Source organism: Heterocephalus glaber, unplaced genomic scaffold, assembly GCF_053883595.1.
Source record: "Heterocephalus glaber isolate CG9 unplaced genomic scaffold, H.glaber_assembly_v1.0 deba00001452, whole genome shotgun sequence".
NCBI classification, from domain to species: Eukaryota; Metazoa; Chordata; class Mammalia; order Rodentia; family Bathyergidae; genus Heterocephalus; species Heterocephalus glaber.
The window spans coordinates 23738204-23758274 of NW_028258302.1; the positions used below are offsets into that span (position 1 = coordinate 23738204).

The 20071-nt window shown below is 46.9% G+C and overlaps 1 protein-coding gene across 1 annotated transcript in view; it reads left to right on the plus strand.

Annotated features, from left to right (window-relative positions):
* Positions 1-20071, plus strand: part of Spata21 (spermatogenesis associated 21) — a 35681-nt gene that overhangs the window by 9645 nt on the left and 5965 nt on the right. Inside the window, 5 exon segments of the mRNA XM_087215766.1 lie at positions 3442-3903; positions 4094-4182; positions 6795-6917; positions 9208-9279; positions 9392-9509. Of these exon segments, the coding sequence (XP_087071892.1) occupies positions 3442-3903; positions 4094-4182; positions 6795-6917; positions 9208-9279; positions 9392-9509 (864 nt within the window).

Consider the following 20071-nt stretch of genomic DNA (forward strand, 5'->3'; position numbering starts at 1 on the left):
GCTTTAAAACCAGAACTCTGTTCTGCAGGATGGGAGGGAGGGAGGGCCCTGAGGGGATGAGAAGTCCGAGGGTCGAGGTGTGGGCAGTGAGACCAAGCGTCTTGGGGCCTGAGAGTGGGTGCAGGGGGCTCTGAGCAGAGCCTCTCCCTGACCTGGGGTTTCTTCCCTATTTAACTTGTTTTTTTTGGTACCGGGGATCGAACTTGGGTCCTTGTGCTTGCGAGGAAGTTGGCAGAACCTCTGAGCTAAATCCGGGACCCTTTCTTCCCTATTTAGAGGGGAGGCTGCCGAGACCCAGCCAGCACCAAGGCCTCTTCCCCTAACAGTAAGACGGGAATGGGGACAGAAATGGGATGGGAGGGGCCTGAGGAGGAAGGGGAGACCAAAATGCGACAGTACTGGGAGTCAAGTGGAGAAGGCATGAGTGTGAGCCTGTGCATGAGAGTGCCCACATATGTACATACACACGCTTGCACACCTGTGTGCGAGGATTCTGTGACACACTGCTTGTAGCCCGTGGGTCCATCCCAGGGCATGGCTCATTCCATATCAGTGTGGCTCCTTCTGCTATCTGCCCTCAGCCACAGCCCCCAATCCTCAGAGGCCCTGAGCTTCTGGAAGCTTCTGGCAGCCATCCCTACCTCTGCCAGCTCTGCCACTTCCTGGCTCTGACTCCACCTGAGCCACTCGCACATACACAGCTGGCCAGGTCATTGTCACACTCTTCCCACACCTGCCCTGTCTCTGCTGTGGCCCTTGGCAACACCCAGCCCTGGGTGCTTGCACCCAGCCCCACCCCAAGCAGCTCAAGGCTCTGTTTTGTTGGCTTCCCTTCAAGTGAGAATCACTCATGTCATCTGCTCCTGGCCATCCTCAGTGGTTCCCTGGCCATGCTGCCTTCCTCTCAGCTCCAGGAAGTCCTTGCACAACAGTGTTCTCAAGCACCTCATCTTGCGTCATGTGTCATTGAAAGATGACAAGGACCAGCTGAGTGGAACCATGTCCAAAGCCACCCCCTTGCTGTCTTTATTGAGTCACTGTACAAGCTGTGAAGATGGTTACTGATCCCCCAACTACTGGTCCCCTACTTCTATATTAGATTCCACACCACTCTCCCCATTGGTACAGAATTGTTCCCATCAGCACACAAGTACACCACCATTCCTCTCTCTGCCCATGCTCCCCTCTCCCATGGCCTCCTCCTGCCTCCCACAGTTTCAGCCACTTTTTAAAATTTCAAGACACTACCTCACTAAGTTGCTAATTTCCCAGGCTGGGATTGAACTTGCAGTCTTCCTGCCCTGGCCTCCTAGAGTGATGGGGTTATAGGCATGAGCCACAGTGTCCGGTTTATGGTCTCCTTTCTTCACTGTTTTTCCCAGCACAATCCCTCCAGAGTCTTCACCATCACTCATTCTAGCTCAGCCCTGGGGCCTAGAGTGGCCGGAACTTTGGAAGGCTGGTAGCCCTGCGAGGCCATGGGAAAGGGAATGACAGTGAGGCTGGACTCATGGCCACCACCTGGGGTCCCTGCCATTACAATGCAGTGGAAGCCACAGAACTCCCATCCATATTTGTTGGCGGTACTAGGGTTTGAACCTAGGGATGCTGTAATACTGAGCTACATCCCCAGCCCTTTTTAGTTTTGGTTTTGAACATTTTTTATTAATATATGTTTGCAGTACATGGTTACATTCATCATGGGGAGTTGGTACATGTAGATGTACATGTACAGTTTAACTCTTTTTACTTCCCCTTTCCTCACTTCCCCTCCCTTCTCCATCTCTAGATCCCTTCTCATTAGCAAAAGGTCCATTGCCTTGTTTCTGATTGTCCATCCTTTATTTTGCTCTTTAAATTACTTATACTTCAGGTTTCTCATATAAGAGAAACCATGTGATATTTAAGCTTCTTTGTCTGTTTTGTTCCACTCAACATTATGGTCTCAAAAATACCCTTTATAAGGGCCAGGGATTTAGCTCAGTGGTGCCACCACCTTCCTCGAAAACGCAAGGTCCTGAGTTTGATCCCTAGTACAAAAACAAACAAACAAACCAAAAACCCTTTATGATTTCAAGGTCCATCCATTCTCCTACAAATGGCTGAAATATGTCCTTTTTATGGCAGAGTAGTACTCTACTGTGTGTAAATACCATATTGTCTTTTTCATCCATCTGTTGATGCACCTATAGGCCACTTCCAAGATTTAGCTATTATGAATTGTGCTGCTATAGACATGGGCATGCATGGGGCCAGGGATTTAGCTCAGTGGTGCTGGTGCCTTCTTTGCAAGTGCAAGGTCCTGAGTTTGATCCCCTGCACAAAAAAAAAAGAAAAGCAAAACATGGGCATGCATGTATCACTATAATATGATGTCTTTAACTCTTATGGGAAGATACCCAGAACTGAATAGCTAGACTGAATGGAATTTATACTTTTAGCTTTTTGAGGAATCTCCATACTGATTTCCACAGTGGTTGTACCAGTTTACATTCCCACCAATACGATAGAAAGGTCCCCCTACCACCATCAAAGCCTTGCCAGCATTTATTATTTATTTGAGTTCTTGATGACAGCCATTCTTTCTGGAATAAGATAGAATTTTAGTATTGTTTTAATTTGCATTTCTTTAATCCCAGCCCTTTTAATTAATTAATTTATTTATTTTTGTTTACTTTTTCGTATCAGGGATCAAACTCGGGTCCTTGTGCTTGCAAAGCAGGCGGTAGAACCACTGAACTAAATCCCCAGCCCTCCTTTTTATTTTTTGAGACATTATCTCATTAAATTGCTCAGGCTGGTCTTGAATTTTGATACTCCTGCTTTAGCCCAGAGTGCTGGGATTACAGGTGTGGGCCTCCACGCTCGGCTGTTTTTGGCTTGCTTGTTTGTTACAGTATTGGAGACTGAACTCAGAGCCTTCACACTGAGCTACATTCTAGCCCTATTTATTTATTTATTTATTTATTTATTTTTTGGTATCAGGGATCGAACTCGGGTCCTTGCGCTTGCGCAGCAGGCAGCGAAACCACTGAGCTAAATCCCCAGCCCCCCTTTTTATTTTTTAAATTACTTACTAAGTCACTAAGTTGCCCAGGCTGGGCTTGAAGTTGCAATCCTCCTGCTTCAGCTTCCCAAAGCGCTGGGATTACTGGCTCACACCACTAAGTGCAGCCGGCATTTTTCTTTAATTCAGGAAAATAATCAAAGTTGTCTTTGCCAGAGGGAAAGCTGGGTGTCCCTTCTGGGCTGCAGAACACTCAGCTACTTGTATTTTTTTTGGGGGGGGGTACCGGGGATTGAACTGGGGTCCTTGTGTTTGCCCCCGGGGTGGGACTGGGCCCTACAGCTCTTGGTGGGAGGTGAGAGCTAAAGGGGTGTTTGGTACATCCTGCAGAGGCTTAGGGAGCGAGGATCCTGAGAAGGAACTTTGTGGGACAGTCTGGCCAGATGGAGGCATCCAGGTCCCCTCTCCTGTCCCCAGGAGGGGAGGGACATCAGTGACAGGAGGGAGCCAGGCCACACACAGGAGTTTGAGAGCCCTGGGAATCCCCAGCCCAGCTTCATGGAGTGCTTGCTGGAGACCGAGGAGGAGGAAGTCGCCCACCGCAGGGCCTGGAAGTCTCGGGCCCTGACAGCCTGGAAGTCTCCTAGGACCCTGATGCCTGGGCCCACCTCAGTCCCCATCAGCCACTCAGCCCCTCTGACCCTGCCCCAGACCCCTACCTCAGCCCCTCCTACCACCTGGGTGTGGGCCCGGCCCCCTGCCGCCACCCTCATGGCAGCCCTGGTCCCAGCCATGGTGCCCGACCTCGTCCTGTGGGCTCCCATCCCAGACCTAGGCTGGAGGTGGACAGAGCTGCCCAAGAGCCGCAAGTGGAGCCTGAGCTGTGCCAGGCCATGGTAGGGGCCACTGCCAGCCACTAGGCCCCCAGGCTCAGAGCCTCACCCCGGCAGCCCCTGCCCCTCTCTCTGCAGACTCTTCCTAGGTCTCTCCCTATCTCCTTCCCACTCTGATCCCTGTCCCCTCCTACCCATGCCCCATCTCGGCCCTCTGCCTCACTGGGCCCAGTCTGTCCTGTGTCCTCGGCAGGCAGGAGCCGGAAGAGCATGGCCTGCTCGGACTGTGTCAGGGCTGGAAGGAGCAGGCCGAGGAGCACCTCATACTGAAGCAAGAGGAAGGTGGGAGTCTTTTGCACATGCCACACCCTCACACCACTGCCCAGCTGCCCCACAGCCCTGCACAGTGGTCCTGGGTTTGCCTGCACTTGGCCCAGAGCAAGGTGGGAGGTGGACCCAAGCCCACGAGAAATTCATCTTACTAATCACAGGCCCCATTAGGTCCTGTGATTCAGGGTCCAGGGCTCTGCCAGCTCCAGAGTGGCCTCTACAGAGGGACAAAGGCCCTGCCTGCAAAGCTTCCAGGCCAGTCTGCCTCCCGACCCCAAGTTGCTGTGTGCATCCTCTTGAGGGCCCGCATCTGGGCCCCCTACACCCTAAGCAGTCCCTCCCCATCGAGCAGGGCTGCCAGTCCCCCACAGTCCCCCACAGTCCCCCATCTCCCACTGCACCCTACCCGATCCCAAATGTGAAGGTCTGAACCCCTGCCCTAGGGAAGGCCCTGGGCCCTCAGCTCCCTGTCATCCTGGGGCTGTACCCGGTTCTGCTCCCCCTTACCCTGGCTAAAGAAGAATGGATATGTGCCCAACCCACTCCTCCCCAGAGTCTGGGGCCCTCCTGGCGGGAAAGAGTGACCCCTTCCTCGCCTTCTTGGCTGTGTCACTGGCTCCTGTGACCTCACCTTGCAGCTCACAGCTCACTCCAGTCCCTGGGGCAGGGGCTTTTCTAAGTGTATTCTCACATATAGTTTGAGCTGCTTCTGACAAAGTGCAACTTTGACAGGAAGACTCAGGGTTCCCAAGACTGTCTGTCCCTGTCTGTGAGCACAGAGCTGAGTGCCCTGCCTCCTGGGCTTTTTTTTAGGGGGTAGTAAGACAGGGTCTCGCTATGTACTCAAGCTGGCCTTGAACTCGCTGTATAGCCCAGGCTGGCCTGAACTCACAGGGATCCTCCTGTCTCAGCCTCTAGATTGCTGGGACTATAGGTGTGCACCACTATACCTGCCCCCCTGGGCATTTTGATCTTTGGAGTTTGGGTTTTGAACCGGGGATTGCAGGGGCCAGGGATTTAGCTCAGTGGTTTCGCCGCCTGCTGCGCAAGCGCAAGGACCTGAGTTCGATCCCTGGTACCAAAAAAAGATCAGTGAACTGGGGATTGTAAACTGGGGTTCTACCACTGACCTATACCCCAGCCCTCCCCTGGGCATTCAGAGCAGTCACAGCTGCTTCTGACAGTCCCTTGGTTTCTTCCTTTAGGGGCTGCCTGCCTATGGCAGGTCAACTCTTATCCCAAACCCAGGCCCAGCTGCCTGCTTCCACATTCCAGTTCTTTGTCAACAACTTGGAGAAGTCAGAGTCTGGTATGAGCCAGGTGCTGACCTAATGCATGGGCTGCAGGAAACCCTAATACTATGGGTTACAGGAGGGAAATCGAGGCTCAGGAGAGCTGTGCCTTGGCCCATGGGACCCATGTGGGTCAGCTCAACTGCTATAACATAGTGGAATTTTTTTTTTTTTTTTGGTACCGGGGATCGAACTCAGGTCCTTGCACTTGCGCAGCAGGTGGCGAAACCACTGAGCTAAATCCCTGGCCCATCAACTGCTATAACAAAGTGCCACTGACTGGTTGGCTAGAAGTCCAAGGCTGAGGCACTGGCTGAGCTGGTCTCAGGGCCTCTCTTTGGCTTGTGGGCAGCTGTGCCCTCTCAAGGCCTTTCTGTTGTGCACACACACTCCTGGCATCTTTGTGTGTCCTAATTTCCTTTTCCTATAAAAGGACACCAGTCAGACTGGTGTAGGGCCCACCTTCATGCCTTATTTTATCTTAATCACCTCTTTAAAGCCCCCTCTCAGCTGTGCATGGTGGTCCATACATGTAATCCCAGAACTCAGGAGGCTGAGGCAGGAAGATTGAAGGTTCAAGGTCAAACTGGGCAATTTAGCCAACTGTCTCAAAAAAGCAAAACAAAAGGCCTTCTTTCCAAATAATCACTGGGGGTTAGGGGTTCAGTATATGAATTTTTGGGGGACAGACCCCAGCCCACAATAGTAACACAGGTTATTACATGGCCCAGCCAATCACAAGGCTGTGCTGACCTGGATATTGCTATGGGCAGAAAAAACCCATGCTGTGGGTGGAGAAACCCCAGGAGGAATGCTTTGACCTTGTGTCTCAGCTGCTCTGGAACTTTTTTAGCACCTTATGCTCTGCTCTGGTCCAGAACGCCAAAGCTATGCTAGGAGCCAGGTTTGTGCAGAGCAGCATCTGCAGACACCAAGGTCAAGGGCACAGACTGACAGCCAGAGACCTGTGTGGTCTCTGCCTTGATTTCCTCATCTTTCCAGATGGCACAAGCATCCTACTCCTACAAGAATGATGTAAAGGTTAAATGAGAACTTGGTACAAAGAGCTTAGCCAGTGTCTGGCATGGAGTATGTGCCCTAAAGTGGGGGTGCTCCTGTCACCACATAGGCCCCTAGTGAGCTCAGTTCTAGTCACACCAGCTGGACATCTAGCCTGGCCTCAGAGTAGAGAAGGTAGTGAATCCAGGGAGCCAGGCAGCCCCCACTTTTGCTCTTCTAATTAGCGCTGCCTCCCACCCAGCCCCTGGTGATAGAGGTCGTGGCGGGGGGAGATAAGGGGGGGACACAAGAGGTGCCCGTCCCTCTCCACAGCCTTCCGCAGCTACTTTGAGATCTTCAATGGCCCTGACGAGGTGGACGCCCAGAGCCTGAAGAACATCCTGGTTCACTGCATTTTCTTCTCTCTCTCTCTCTCTCTCTCTCTCTCTCTCTCTGGTACCGAGGATCAAACTCAGGTCCTTGCGCTTGTGCAGCAGGCGGTGAAACCACTGAGCTAAATCCCCCGGCCCCCATGCTGCATTTTCAGCTTTCTCCTTGCTGGGTTACAATGCCCGACCCCCACAGCAGGAAGGAGGAGAGGTTTGTTTGGGCTCGTGGTTTCAGCCCATAGCTGCCTGGGTCCCAGGCAGAAAGGAGTGGCAGAAGAACCGGGGGTTTAGCTCAGTGGTTTCGCTGCCTGCTTCGCAAGCACAAGGACCCGAGTTCGATCCCCGGTACCAAAAAAAAAAAAAAAAGAAAGGAATGGCAGAGGGGCAGAGCGCAGGAGAGCTTACTTCAGAGACCGAAGGGAGGAGCCAGGGAGGGAGACAGGCCACACCCCCAGTGACCCACGTCCAACCAGGCCCCACCTCCCAGCAGCACTCCTGGCTCTGAACTCATCCCTGATAAGCATAGTGCCCCCGTGACCCAGTCACCTTCTGGACACAGGAAAACTGGGGGGACACTTTAGATCCAAACCACGACAACTGGATCCCACATATGATATAGCAGGTCCTGGTTCTGGGAGTTCATACTGTTCAGTTCCAGTTTCTGGGGACCCAGAGATCACTGAGCCTCCTGACTCTAAGGGGTAGGCGATCTTGGGGGTCCCTTCCTCCCAGACTCTGGTCGGTGCTTCATCTGAGGTTCCTTTGTGATTTGATTACTTGCTTTATCAGCTGTGTGGCCTCAGACAAGTCACGGGAATTCAGTCTACCCCGGCCTCTCACCTGTAGAATGGGGCTGATAACAGAGCCCGTCTCACCATCTCTGTTGAGATGAAAGGAGATAATTCAGGCAAAATATCCAGCACAGTGCCTGGTGCACAGAACATGCGTGGGAGGCATTAGTGGCTAGCATTATTTATCCATGGCCATTTACTAGGTGCCGACAGTGTGCCTGCTGTAAGGTAGGAGCTGTTACCCAGTTGCCCCGCAGGGCTCACAAGCACTGCCTTTGGACAAGGGCTGACCGAAGTTAAGAGGCACCAGTAAAGGCAGCACTTAAAGTGGCTTAAAGAAGGGGTCAGGAAGGTCAGCCTCCTGGAGGTGATGTAGAGGCCAAGTTGGAAAAGATGAATCAGGACTGAGGCAGGGAGATAAGGGGAAGCCAGTAGGAAGAAGAATGCAGCACAGGGATTCCTCGTGGTGTGGTGTGTGGCTGGACATCGTGTGCAGCGCAGGGCATCACGACTCTCCCCTCCATGGCTGCACAGACAGGAATCCTCACACACCATCAAGGGTGACCCAGCTGTGCTGCGTGAGCCACAGAGCAGCCTGCTTTTCTCTGAGCTTCAGCCTCAGGTGTGATATGAGGATAAGAGTCCTAAGCACCCTACGCGTGCTTTCTGATACCACATAAGCATTTGTTGAGTAGTTCAGAGGCCGTCGACTGAGCACTTACCTGTCTCCAGCTCCAGGGACACAGCATAGAACAAAACATGCAGTCCTTGCCTCCAAAAAATTCCATCAAATTCCAAAGCATATGGTTGGGCTGGGCGTGGTGGTGCATGCCTGTGATCCCAACACTCTGGAGGCTGAAGTAGGAGGATCACCATGAGTTCAAGGCCAGTGTGAACTACATGGTGGGACCTTGTCTCAAAAACCCAAAAATGAAACAAAGAGTGTGTGGTTGGAACACGGGAGTTTTCTGAGAGTCTTCCTGGGAGATCTGACCTGGTCTGGTCTGAGTCTCTGAGGACATGATGGTCAGGGGGAAGCACGAAAGTTGAAGTGGGAGTGGAGTAGGCTCTAGGAAAAGGAAGCAGCATGTGCAAAGGCCCTGGGCAGGAGAATCTGCAGGAGGTACCAGGAGAATCCTGCAGGGCCTTGAAGGCCAAGATGGGAACACTGTGGGTATGTCTTCCTGAGCAGAAGCCATAACAGGTGCAGGTGTTCAGTGGGCATGGACCAGTTCTAAGCACTTCCATTCATTTTATCTCCCATGAGATAGGCGTGTGGATTGTCCTCACTCTATAGATGAGAAAGCTGAGCTCACTGGGGTTGACAGAGCCATGGAGAGAAGTGGTAGGTCTGAGACACGAACCCAAACTGCCACCTCCAGGACACAATTTCCAGCAGCTTATAACCTGGGAGATTTTAGCTTCTGTCTTCTGTTTTCCTATGTCTACTGCATTTTCTGTATTGAATATGCATCACTTTTGTAATCAGACCTAGTGAGTGAGCTGGTGACCATGGCGGGATCCATAAGCCGCCTGCCCACCCAGTTCCTCCTCTGGCTTCTGCAGGAGATGGGCACATGGACTTCAAAGACTTCCTGGCTATGATGACAGACACCAGGTCCTTCTTCTGTTCCATGGGTGAGCCAGGGCCAGCCTGGGGCAGCAGAGCTGGAGGAGGGCCAGAGTGCTGACGGGGTGTCATCCAGGGCCACCTCACGGTAGTGAGGCAGCCACTATCCCATGTCCCCAGAACAGAATGACGTAACGAACATGGCTCCCCCGAACCCCCACACTCTGCTCTTTGAGATCCTGTCTCTGCTGGTGGAGTTGCTGGCCTTACCCAAGACTGTCTTAGAGGAGATCACCAAGTGAGTAGGGCCGGTGTGTTTGGAGTAGAGGGTTGGGAATGCAAAGGTGACATCTAGTGTTTTGGCAGCTGAGGAATTTTGACAGGACCTTGCTGCAAGTGAAAGAAGCCCAGATAAAACTGGCTTAAATACAGTATGTGGGAGGCTGAGACAGGTGGATTGCGAGATCTAGGCCAGCCTGGGGTACATAGTGAGTTCAAGGCCAGCCTAAACTACAGAGCGAGACCTTGTCTCAAAAAAACCAAAAAACCTGGCTTAAACAAAAGGGGGATGCACTGGCTCAAATAAGTGGTCAGAGCTTCAGGAAAGGCTTGATTCAGGAGACCAGATGATACCAGTAAGGCTTTACCTCTGCATCTGTCCATCTCCCTGCAAACCCAGTGAGTCTCTCTCAAGCAGAAAGGGTGGGGACAGCGAGCCCCGTGCTCACACCCTTTAGTGTAGCCACTTCAACAGGAGGAGGAATTCTTTCTTGCATTGCCCATACAGCCATCCTAGAAGAGGGTTCTGATGGATCCCGCCTGAGGCCAGAGGATCAAGTCTCTGCCTGTCTCTGGGGAAGATGAGGTTGGGTAGAGGCATCTAAGGGAGAGATGACCACAGGCAGAGACGCAGGAGCTTCTGGGGCTGGAGGGCAGGGGAAGGTGTCATGGCACTGGTGTCCACACGGCGGTCTCAGCCTCACGCCTCACAGTGCCCCTCGTCTCCATTTCTGGTCTTAAACACAAACACATTTTAATGCTTGCTGTTCAGAAATGCTGTGCTGGTTGTGAGGGTCAGATGAGATCAGAATGTAAAAAGCACTTTGTCGATTGCTCTGCACACTCTTTTTTTTGGTACTGGGGATCAAACTCTGGACCTTGCGCTTGTGCAGCAGGCAGTGAAACCACTGATCTAAATCCCCGGTCCTCTGCACAAACTTTCTGTAAGTTGATTAGAGGAAACCCTGGGTCCAGTGGGAGGAAGGAAGGTTTTAGAGCTCTGCTTCTGCCCATCCTTGTTCTGTAGCCTCAGGCAAGTCATGTTCTTCTTGGGCCTCAGTTTCTTTATCTCTGAAATGGAGACATGTTTGCTTGACTCTTCATTGCAAGTGACAGCCTAGGAGTCAAGAGAGTCAGGAGTGTGAGTTCCAGGTTGAGCCCAATTCTGAGGGCAGGAGAAGACCAATGGCCACTCAAAGACAGGCAGGTGGAGAGCACACACTTTTTCTTCTGCTATCTTTTGTTCTGTTCAGGCCTCCAGCAGACTTGGTGAGGCCCCCCCACACTGGGGCGGCCATCTGTGGTGCTCCAGCCACCATACAAATGTTACTCAAATCCAGAAACACCCACACACACGTCCCTGAATAATGTGGAACCAGGCTGGGGATTTAGCTCAGGGGTTCCGCTGCCTCCCTCGCAAGCGCAAGGTCCCGAGTTCGATCCCCAGTACCAAAAAAATTTAAAATAAAATAATAATGTGGAACCATATATCTGAGCACCCTGAGGGCCAGTCAGCTGGAATCATAAAATTAACCCTCACTCATTGTAGGGGTCTCAACCACTGCCTGTGCCCCAGCCACCTGAGTCCCCGTCAGGACCCAATGAGAAGGCTACTCCCCTCAGCTGATCCTCCAGAGCCAGTCCATCTTCTGATGTCAGGGGCAGGGATCTAGCTAGTGGCTCTGTGCCTGCCTGGCAAGCACAAGGTCCTGAGTTTGATCCCCAGTATCAAATAAAAAAAGAGTCTTGTAATGTCTTTTCCATCACAGATTGATTTTGCTTCTTTTACAATTTTAAACAGAAACATACAGTGTTTTGGATCTAGCTTCTCAACACAGTGTTTTTGTTTTGTTTTGTTTTTGTTTTTAGTACCAGGAATTGAACTCAGGATCTTGCACTTGCCAGGCAGGCAAGGTGCCACGGAGCTACACAATACAGTGTTTTTGAGATTCATCCAGTTCATGTCTTTTATTTCTGAGTAGGATTCCCTTGTATGAATGTACAACTGTTTGTTCATTCATTCTTCTATTAACAGACTTCTGAGCTGTCTCTTCAGGGTTATAATGAAAAAGGCTGCTATTAACATTTTTGTACAAGTCTTTTTGTGGATTTATATTTTTGTTTCTCCTGGATAAACACCTAGGATTAGAATCACTGGGCTGTAGGTTGTGTTTACTTTATAAGAAATTGCCACCCAATTGGGTGTGGTGGTGCATGCCTGTAATCCTAGCACTCTGGGAAACTGAGGCAGGAGGATACAAGTTTGAGCTCAACCTGGGCAACTTAGTGATTTAGTAAAACCCTGTCTCATAATAAAAACTATAAAATAAAAAGGACTGTGGATGTACCTCAATGCAAAAGGCCCTGGGTACAAGCCCCAGTATCAAAGAAAGAATGAAAAAAGGGAAGGGAAGGGAGGGAGGAGGAGAGGAGGGGAAAGGGAGGGGAGAGGGGAGGGAGAGGGGAGGGGAGGAAAGAGCCAAACTTTTTTCCAAATGGCTGGACCATTTTCTGTTCCCACTAATGATACATGACCTGCTAGTTGCTGCACATCTTTGAACTGTCAGCTGCATGTACAGCGGGGCTTTCTTCTACTCACATTTTTCTGTATTCCTGAATACTTTATTGTTAAACTTGTCATCTTTTGAACTTTACATGAGCAGAATCATCTTGTAACTCTTCTGCCACTTGCTTTTTCTCCTGCACATTGTGTGTTGGCAATTCACCCATGTCTTTGTGTGTACTGTAGACCACTTCTCTCCTCCACTGCTACATACGACCATGAAGGATGACTACCTCACAATACTGTACCCTTATTTGCTCTGCAGCTGGACGGCAGGGCCATGTTCAGTGTCAGTGATGGTAGACAGTGTGACAATTCTTGTGTAAGTCTCCTGGGACCCAGGAGAGTTTCTCTAGAGCAGCAGTTTTCAGACTTTTTGGTCCCAGGATGTCTTGACATTCTTAAACATTATTGAGGATGCCAGAGAACCTTCTTTATCAATGTTTTCTATATTGGAGATTTAAAAATACCTATTGGGCTGGGGATGTAGCACAGAGGTGAAATGCCTTGCTTAACTATGTGAGGCCCTGGGTTTGATCCCCTGCACTTCAAAACACAAACAAAATAAAAAATTCCATGATGAGTCCACTACATGTTAACCTAAATAACACCTTTAATGAAAACTATATGTTAAAAGTTAGTGAAAACATATAAAATTTCAAATCTCTTTAGTATCTGGCAAAAAAAAAGATGGCTAGATTATCATATCTGTTTATATATTGAGTCTGTTACAATAACTTGTTTTTGTTGAAGTATATGAAGAAAATTTGGTTTCACACAAATTGGAAGACAGAAGATTTTTTGTATTGTTTTGTACTGGGGATTGAGCCCAGGGAACACTGAGCTACGTCCCCACCCCATTTATTTTATTTTTTAAATTAAATTTGGAGCTGGGGGTCAAACCCAGTGCCTTTACACTGAGTTAGATCTCTGGCCTTTTAAAAATTTTTTACTTTGATGGGCCAGGGATTTAGCTTAGTGGTTCAGGCACCTACCTTGAAAGTGCAAGGTCCTGAGTTTGATCCCCGGTACCAAAAAAAAAAAAACACTAAAAATTTTTTACTTTGAGACAGTGTCTTGCTAAATTGCTAAGTTGCCCAAGATGGGCTTGAATTTGAGATCCTCTTGTCTCAGCTTCCCAGAGTGCTGGGATTATAGGCGTGTGCCACCATGCCTGGTTTAATTTTTTTTTTTTTAAATTTTGAGGCAAGGTCCAGACTGTGATCCTCTTGCCTCAGCCTCCTGAGAAGATGGAATTACAGGAGCACCCAACTTTGGAAAAGGAAGGATTTTAACAACGTTTTCATTTAATACCCACATATGTGGATTATTTTCTTTGCTGCTACACCAAACTTGACAAATGGCAGTGTCCAAGGTTGATTGTAATATGGAATCTGAAACTGTTTCAATGAAGTTTTCTTACTCTTTTAAATCAAAGTCTATTGGTCTTGGGGCTGGGGATTTAGCTCACTGGTTCTGTTGCCTGCTTTGCAAGTCCAAGGTCCCGAGTTCGATCCCTGGTACCAAAAAAAAAAGTCTATGGGTCTGGCTCGTAGTTTATTTTTATTTTTTGGTACCAGGGATCGAACTTGGGTCTTTGTGCTTGCGCAGCAGGCAGCGAAACCCCTGAACTAAATCCCCAGCCCAGGCTTGGAGTTTAAATAAATCTTTTCCCATGAGTGCTTCTGTTATCTTCAAAGCATTGACACAATTCATTATAATTACTATAAATCACATATATTAGAAGTATTAATTTTACCACTATCTTCATCAGAAGAACCATTATTAGAAATATTGTGTGTAGCTTTAGCTCATTCATTTTCACTACAATAAATTATTTTGTGTATTAATATGTATATGCTTATGATAGGGATGTGTTTTCCAAAATTCTAATTTTTACTCAAAAGCTCAAATTTTTTTTTTTTTTTTTTTTTTTGGTTCTGGGGATTGAACTCAGGTCCTTGGGCTTGCAAGGCAGGCACCGGAATCACTAAGCTAAATCCCCAGCTCTAAAAGCTCAGAAATTTTTATAGGTAACAAGTCCTGTCAGTTGTTTCACTTAAGGTGATGGACTAACTTCATATTTGTGAAGATATCTGCCAAATACTCAAGGATGAAAAACCATTGTTTGTTCTGGTGCCAGCCAACAAATCCAGGGCCTCACATGTTCTAAACACACTTGCCCACTGAGCTACAACCCAAGCCCAGTGTTTGTTCTCTTTCAAATAAAAATGGTTTTGATTAAAAAAGTGGCACAGCTGTTTGTGGTGGCACAGCTGTTTGTGGTGGCACATGGCTATAATTCCAACACTCAGGGAGGCTGAGGCAGGAAACTCACAAATTCGAGTCCAGTTTGGGAAACTTAGTGATTTAGTAAGACCTGGTCTCAAAATAAAAATAATAAAGGGATAGAGATGTAGCTCAGGGTGAAGGTCCTAAATTCAATGCCCAGTACCACACACACACACACACACACATACACACACACACAGACACACACAGCTAGTTTAGCCCAAAACTCAATTGAGAAATGCTTTTCCTTGAGACAACCATAGTACTTCCCTTGGTATGCAATAGAAAGGCTTTATTTATCTATTTTCCAGTACTGGGGATTAAACTCAGGACCTTTCTTTTGTGAGGCAGGTGCAGTGCCACTGAGCTAAATCCCCAGCCTTCAGAAAGACTTTAAAGACTACTGAATGTAAAAGAGACACACACCCAAGGGTTAAAATTTAAAGGTTCACTGAAGACTTTTCTGTACTGTGAGTGCAAGTGAGCTTGCACCAAAGAAGGTAGTGACTGAGTACAGACTTGTGGCACTTCTTTGATGTGCACCAAGGCTCTACCATTGCTTCTGTGGCCTCAGCACAAATGTCATCCCGAAAGAGATCTCCGTTTTGTCCACACACTATTTTCAGGACGTTCTCCATGTCTGTCTTTAGTTCTCTGAGCATTGGTATAACAGGTGTTTTCAAACCTTTTGCAGGTCTGTCATTGGGTCTTTCTCAGGACCAGCTCTGTTTCTTTCCCCCCTTGATTTGATTTGTTTTTTTTGTTTTTTATGTGGTTTTTTTTGGTACCGGGGATCGAACTTGGGACCTTGTGCTTTCGAGGCAGGCGTTGGCACCACTGAGCTAAATCTCCAGCTTTTTGTTTTGTTTTGTTTTTTGAGTCAGGGTCTCACTATGTAGTTCAGGCTGGCCTTGCACTCACTATGTAGCCCCAGGCTGACCTTGAACTTGTGGCAATCCTCCTGCCTCAGCCTCCTGGTTGCTGGGATTACGGGGGTGCGCCACCAGGCTCAACTCTTTCCCTTGAATTGGCCATCCTTTCCTGTTTAGTTGGATGCCCTGTGATTTTCAGTTATGTCCTGACATTTTGGCTAGTCATCTTTTATTTGTATAAGCTTGGATTCTTGCTTTCTTAGAACATACATATTTGTGAAAAACCCTTTGATGGAGGGTTTTCAATTCCAAATTCTCTCTCCTGTGGATCTTGGTGTTCAGCCTCCTTAGAGAAGGTCTATAGCAGACTTTATGCTAGGGGAGTGGTCAGCCTGCCGCATTTTTTATTAAGTTTTATCAGAACACAGCCATGGCATTGTCCATGTCATCTATGGATTCTTTCATGCCACAGTGGTGGAGTTGAGGAGTTGTGACAGAAACTATATAGCTTGCAAACCCAAAAGTATTTCCTATCTCTCTCCCTTTAGCAGTTTGCCCAGCCCAGTTTACCCAGCCCAGTTTACCCAGCATGGTCCTTATTCCTATCATGTGACTCTTCAGGCATCTTAGCTCCATACCTGGGAGTCCTGTTGGGTCCTGTCCAGTGTGCTTGGACTGGAATCCACTGTTCACCTCTGCTATCTCCGTTCTGCCCTCAATCCTGTAAGACTCTCATTCAGGCCTTGGCGATGTCCTGTCCAGAGCCCTCCATGCCTCTGCAAGCTTCCCTCCACCTCTAGGTCTCCAGCTACCCTGACTCTGGTCTATGCTTCCTCAGTTCGGCAGGACTCCAGTGTCCCACTTTAACTCCGACCCGTGGCACTGCCCATGGAAACTATATCCAGGCACTCAGGGCAACTGGAGGGGTGATTTCATGTGTGCCCCTTCTCTCAGGAATCATGACCTTTCATTGCCTTGTTAGGCCCGAAAAAAGAAGTTTCCTCAAATATTTTGACCACCTTTCAAGTTGTTCTTGGTAGGAAGGGTGTCACAAAATCCCATAGAATGGATGATTTACAAACAATGTAACTTACTTCTCCCAGTCTAGAGACTGGGAAGTCCAAGGTCAAGGCGCTGACAGATTCAGGTCTGGTTCCTGGACATGCTCTGGGTCCTCACAGAGTGGAAGGGCTGAGGGATATCTGAGCTCTCTATCATACAGGTACTAAGAGAACCAATTAGCCCTTCCTTCATGACCTAATCACCTCTCACAGGCTCCACCTTCAAATACCATCCCTCTGGGGTTGAAGATTTCAGCATAGGACTTTTGGGAGGACACAAACATCCAGAGGTTAGAATAGTATCAGTTGGCTACCAGTTAGCCAGAGCCCAAGTGAGAGAGGATTTTAAATTACTGATTCAAGGGCCAGGGATTTAGCTTAGTGGGGCTTCTGTGTACCTCACAAGTGCAAGGTCCTGAGTTCCGTCCCCAGTACCGTAAAAGAAAAAAAAATTATGGATTCAATTTCTTTTATACTTAAATAAATACTTCTCTTCCCTCCTCCTCTCCTCCTTCATTTCTTTGGTACTAGGGATTAAACTCAGGGTCTTCACACTGAATTACATCCCCAGCCCTTTTTTTATTTTTCAAGACAGAGTCTTCCCATCACAAAATTGCCCAGACTAGGTTCAAAATTGCAATCTGCCTGCCTCAGCCTTCCAGAGTGCTGGGATTGCAGGAATGTGCTGCCACACCAGCTTTTTTTTCTTCAGTCAGTTCCAGGAGTTTATATTTTTCTAGGAATTCATCTACTTCTAGTTTTCAAATGTATGGCATAACATTATATTCTTTTCTTATTCATATTTTGCTTAGTAACATAATCAAATCTTTTATTTTTTTGCCTAAAGGTTAATTTTAAAATTTGAAAAAACAGTAGTCAACATTTATTGACAGTGTAAATATTAAATACTGTTCTTTTTTTGAAGAGTAGGAACATTTATTGGGGAACAGGAATGGAAAGTAGGAATAGCTCCTGAGAGACAGGCAGGGTCCCTCATGGGTTGCCCTTATATTCTTAAAGCTCTATTTGATCTGTAATTATGTTCTATTATGGTTCATGTTCAGCTACAATAAATTTAGTGGACTCAAACTTCATTAAGGATTTATTTTTCCTAGATTTACCAATAGTTAACCTTCTTACCACATATGATATTTTCTTTTTTTCTTTTTCTTTTTTTTTAGTGGTTCTAGATATAGAACTTAGGGGCACACCACAATTAAGCTACATCCTAGGCTCCCTTTAAAATTTTTTTTTTGGTACCGGGGATTGAACTTTGGACCTTGTGCTTGTGAGGCAGGAGCCGGAACCACTGAGCTAAATCCCCGGGGCCTGTCATGATTCTTTTTAGGGGGAGGGGAGCAGTGCCGGGGATTGAAAGGGCCTTGTGCAGTGCTATATAAGCACTCTGCCACTGAGCTCCATCCCAGCCCCCGTCACGATTCTTTGGTTGACTTTTTTTTTTTTTTGGTACCAGGGATGGAACTCTGGTTAACTTTTTTGTGTATGTGCTGCTGAAGCAAGCACTCATTGGTTGACTTTTAATCTGAATGACTTCTTGCCTTTTTCTTTATTATAAAATGTCCCCTAGTTTAGACTTGATGTTTCTTCATTTTTTTAAATTTTAATTTTTTTCATCATGATTAATTTCAAATTATTCATTTTAAACAAAATGTCACAGCACTACTGTATATTTTTCCCTCTGTGTATTGCATAGGAAGAATATTAATCACTTGTTTAAGGTGATTTCTGCCATGGTTTCTCCACTGTAAAGTTTAACGAGTACTCTTAATGGGACATTAATTTGAGTCTGTTCCTCATCACACATCTATTGATGATTCTTTTTTGTGTGCTGGGGATGGAACCCAGGTCCTCAAAAATGCTAAGCACACACTCTACCAACTGAGCTATGCCCCCAGCCTGAAAAATAGTGATTTTTAACTTACTTTTTTTTTTTTTTGCAGTACTCGGGATCGAACTCAGGACCTTGAGCTTGCGAGGCAGGTGCAGTGTCATTGAGATAAATCCCCAGGCCCCTATTTCATTTATTAATTGGCATTCTTGTGGGGAAGGTCAGTACTGATGGTTGAACCAAGGCCCTTGCACTGAGCTACATCCCAGTCCTTTTTCATTTTGATCCTTCTTCCTCAGCTTCCCAGAGTGCTGGGATCACAGGTGTGTGCCACTATGTCCTGTCCAAAAGGGTTGGCACTCTACTGTAGCAGGGCTCCTTTTTCCTGCGTCCACTTGTCCATTATCACCAGGGTGATGGGGGAATTATTTCTCCTTGTAGTTTTCCTTTGTATTTCAGGTTCAGGATTTCATATTTCCCAAAGTGAATATTTTATCATTATATTCATTTGTGTCTCTAGAACTTTTGTCATAAGGCCTCATTTTGTTTTTGCTTTGTTTTGAACAATATGGCTATGCCAACTTTCAGTCAGTATTCAAATGATGTATATTTCTTCATTTTTTGACTTAATTTTAAAAAATTTAAATCAAAGCAGTAAGAGGCAATTGTTTCAAAAGCTGAGTAGTTCAAGGCTGAGCATGGTGGCACACACCTGTAATCTGAGCTTTTTGGAGGCTGAGGGAGGAGGATCACCACAAATTTGAGGCCAGCCTGAGCTACATAGTGAGTTCAAGGCCAGCCTAGACTACATAGTGAGACCCTGTCTCAAAAAAACAAAAAACAAAACAAAACAAAAAAAGTTTATAACAAACACTTGCTCTGCCCCTGCCTCATTCCTTGGAGTCCTTCTTCTGGAAAACTGTGTTGACTCCTCCTTACTTCTAAATAATAATAATAATAACAACAACAACAACAACAACAATAAAAATATGCTACAATGTAAGGGCTGATCAAAAGATATGGTGAATGTTTAAATTTTTTAAAAACTTATTACAGTCCAGACACATTGCTAAAAAAAAAAAAACAAGAAGACACGTTGCCAAGAATGATAGGCTAGGCTGGGGATTTAGCTCAGTGGTTTCGCCGCCTGCTGTGCAAGCACAAGGACCTGAGTTCGATCCTTGGTACAAAAAAAAAAACAAGAATGCTAGGCTAAATTTGTTCGAAGTGAAGAGGAGTATTTTGAAGGGGATTCATGACAATGTGTCTTTTACTGTAATAAATTTTAAAATTTAAATATTCACCATATTTTATGATCACTCCTTGTTGAACAACTGTTTACAGCCATTCCTTCCATGGTATGGTTTTTTTAAATTTTCTTTCTTTTTTTGGTACTGGGGATCGAACTTGGGACCTTTCACTTTCGAGGCAGGCGCCAGAACCACTGAGCTAAATTCCCAGCCCTACAGCCATTCTTTTCAAATAAAAACATTACAGTGTATCTTTATCCCCCTTACTCACTTTATCCACCTTACCATGAAAGATAAATATTTTGAGTCAATTTAGGACATTGAGGCAGCCAAGAAACACAACTAAAGGCTTTTATGAAAGACTTCTGGAACTTCTTCAAGAGGTGGCAAGAATGGACTGTTTGAAGGGAAGGGGAGGATTTTGAGGGAGATTAATGATAGTGTATCTTTTATTATCAAGCATTTTTAAGAATTTAAATATTCACTATAGCTTTCTATAACACTGCATATTTTGATCAGTGATCCTTATACTTTTTATCTGTCAGGTTCTTGTTATTGTGGATAAGGATTTAGCTATCAGATACAAATATCCTCTCCACTGCCTTCTTCCCTCTCCAGTATATCATCATTTTTAGCTAATTCATATTTGGAGTTTCTATTAGTTATGACTAAGCAACTCTTCATAGCTGAGCAT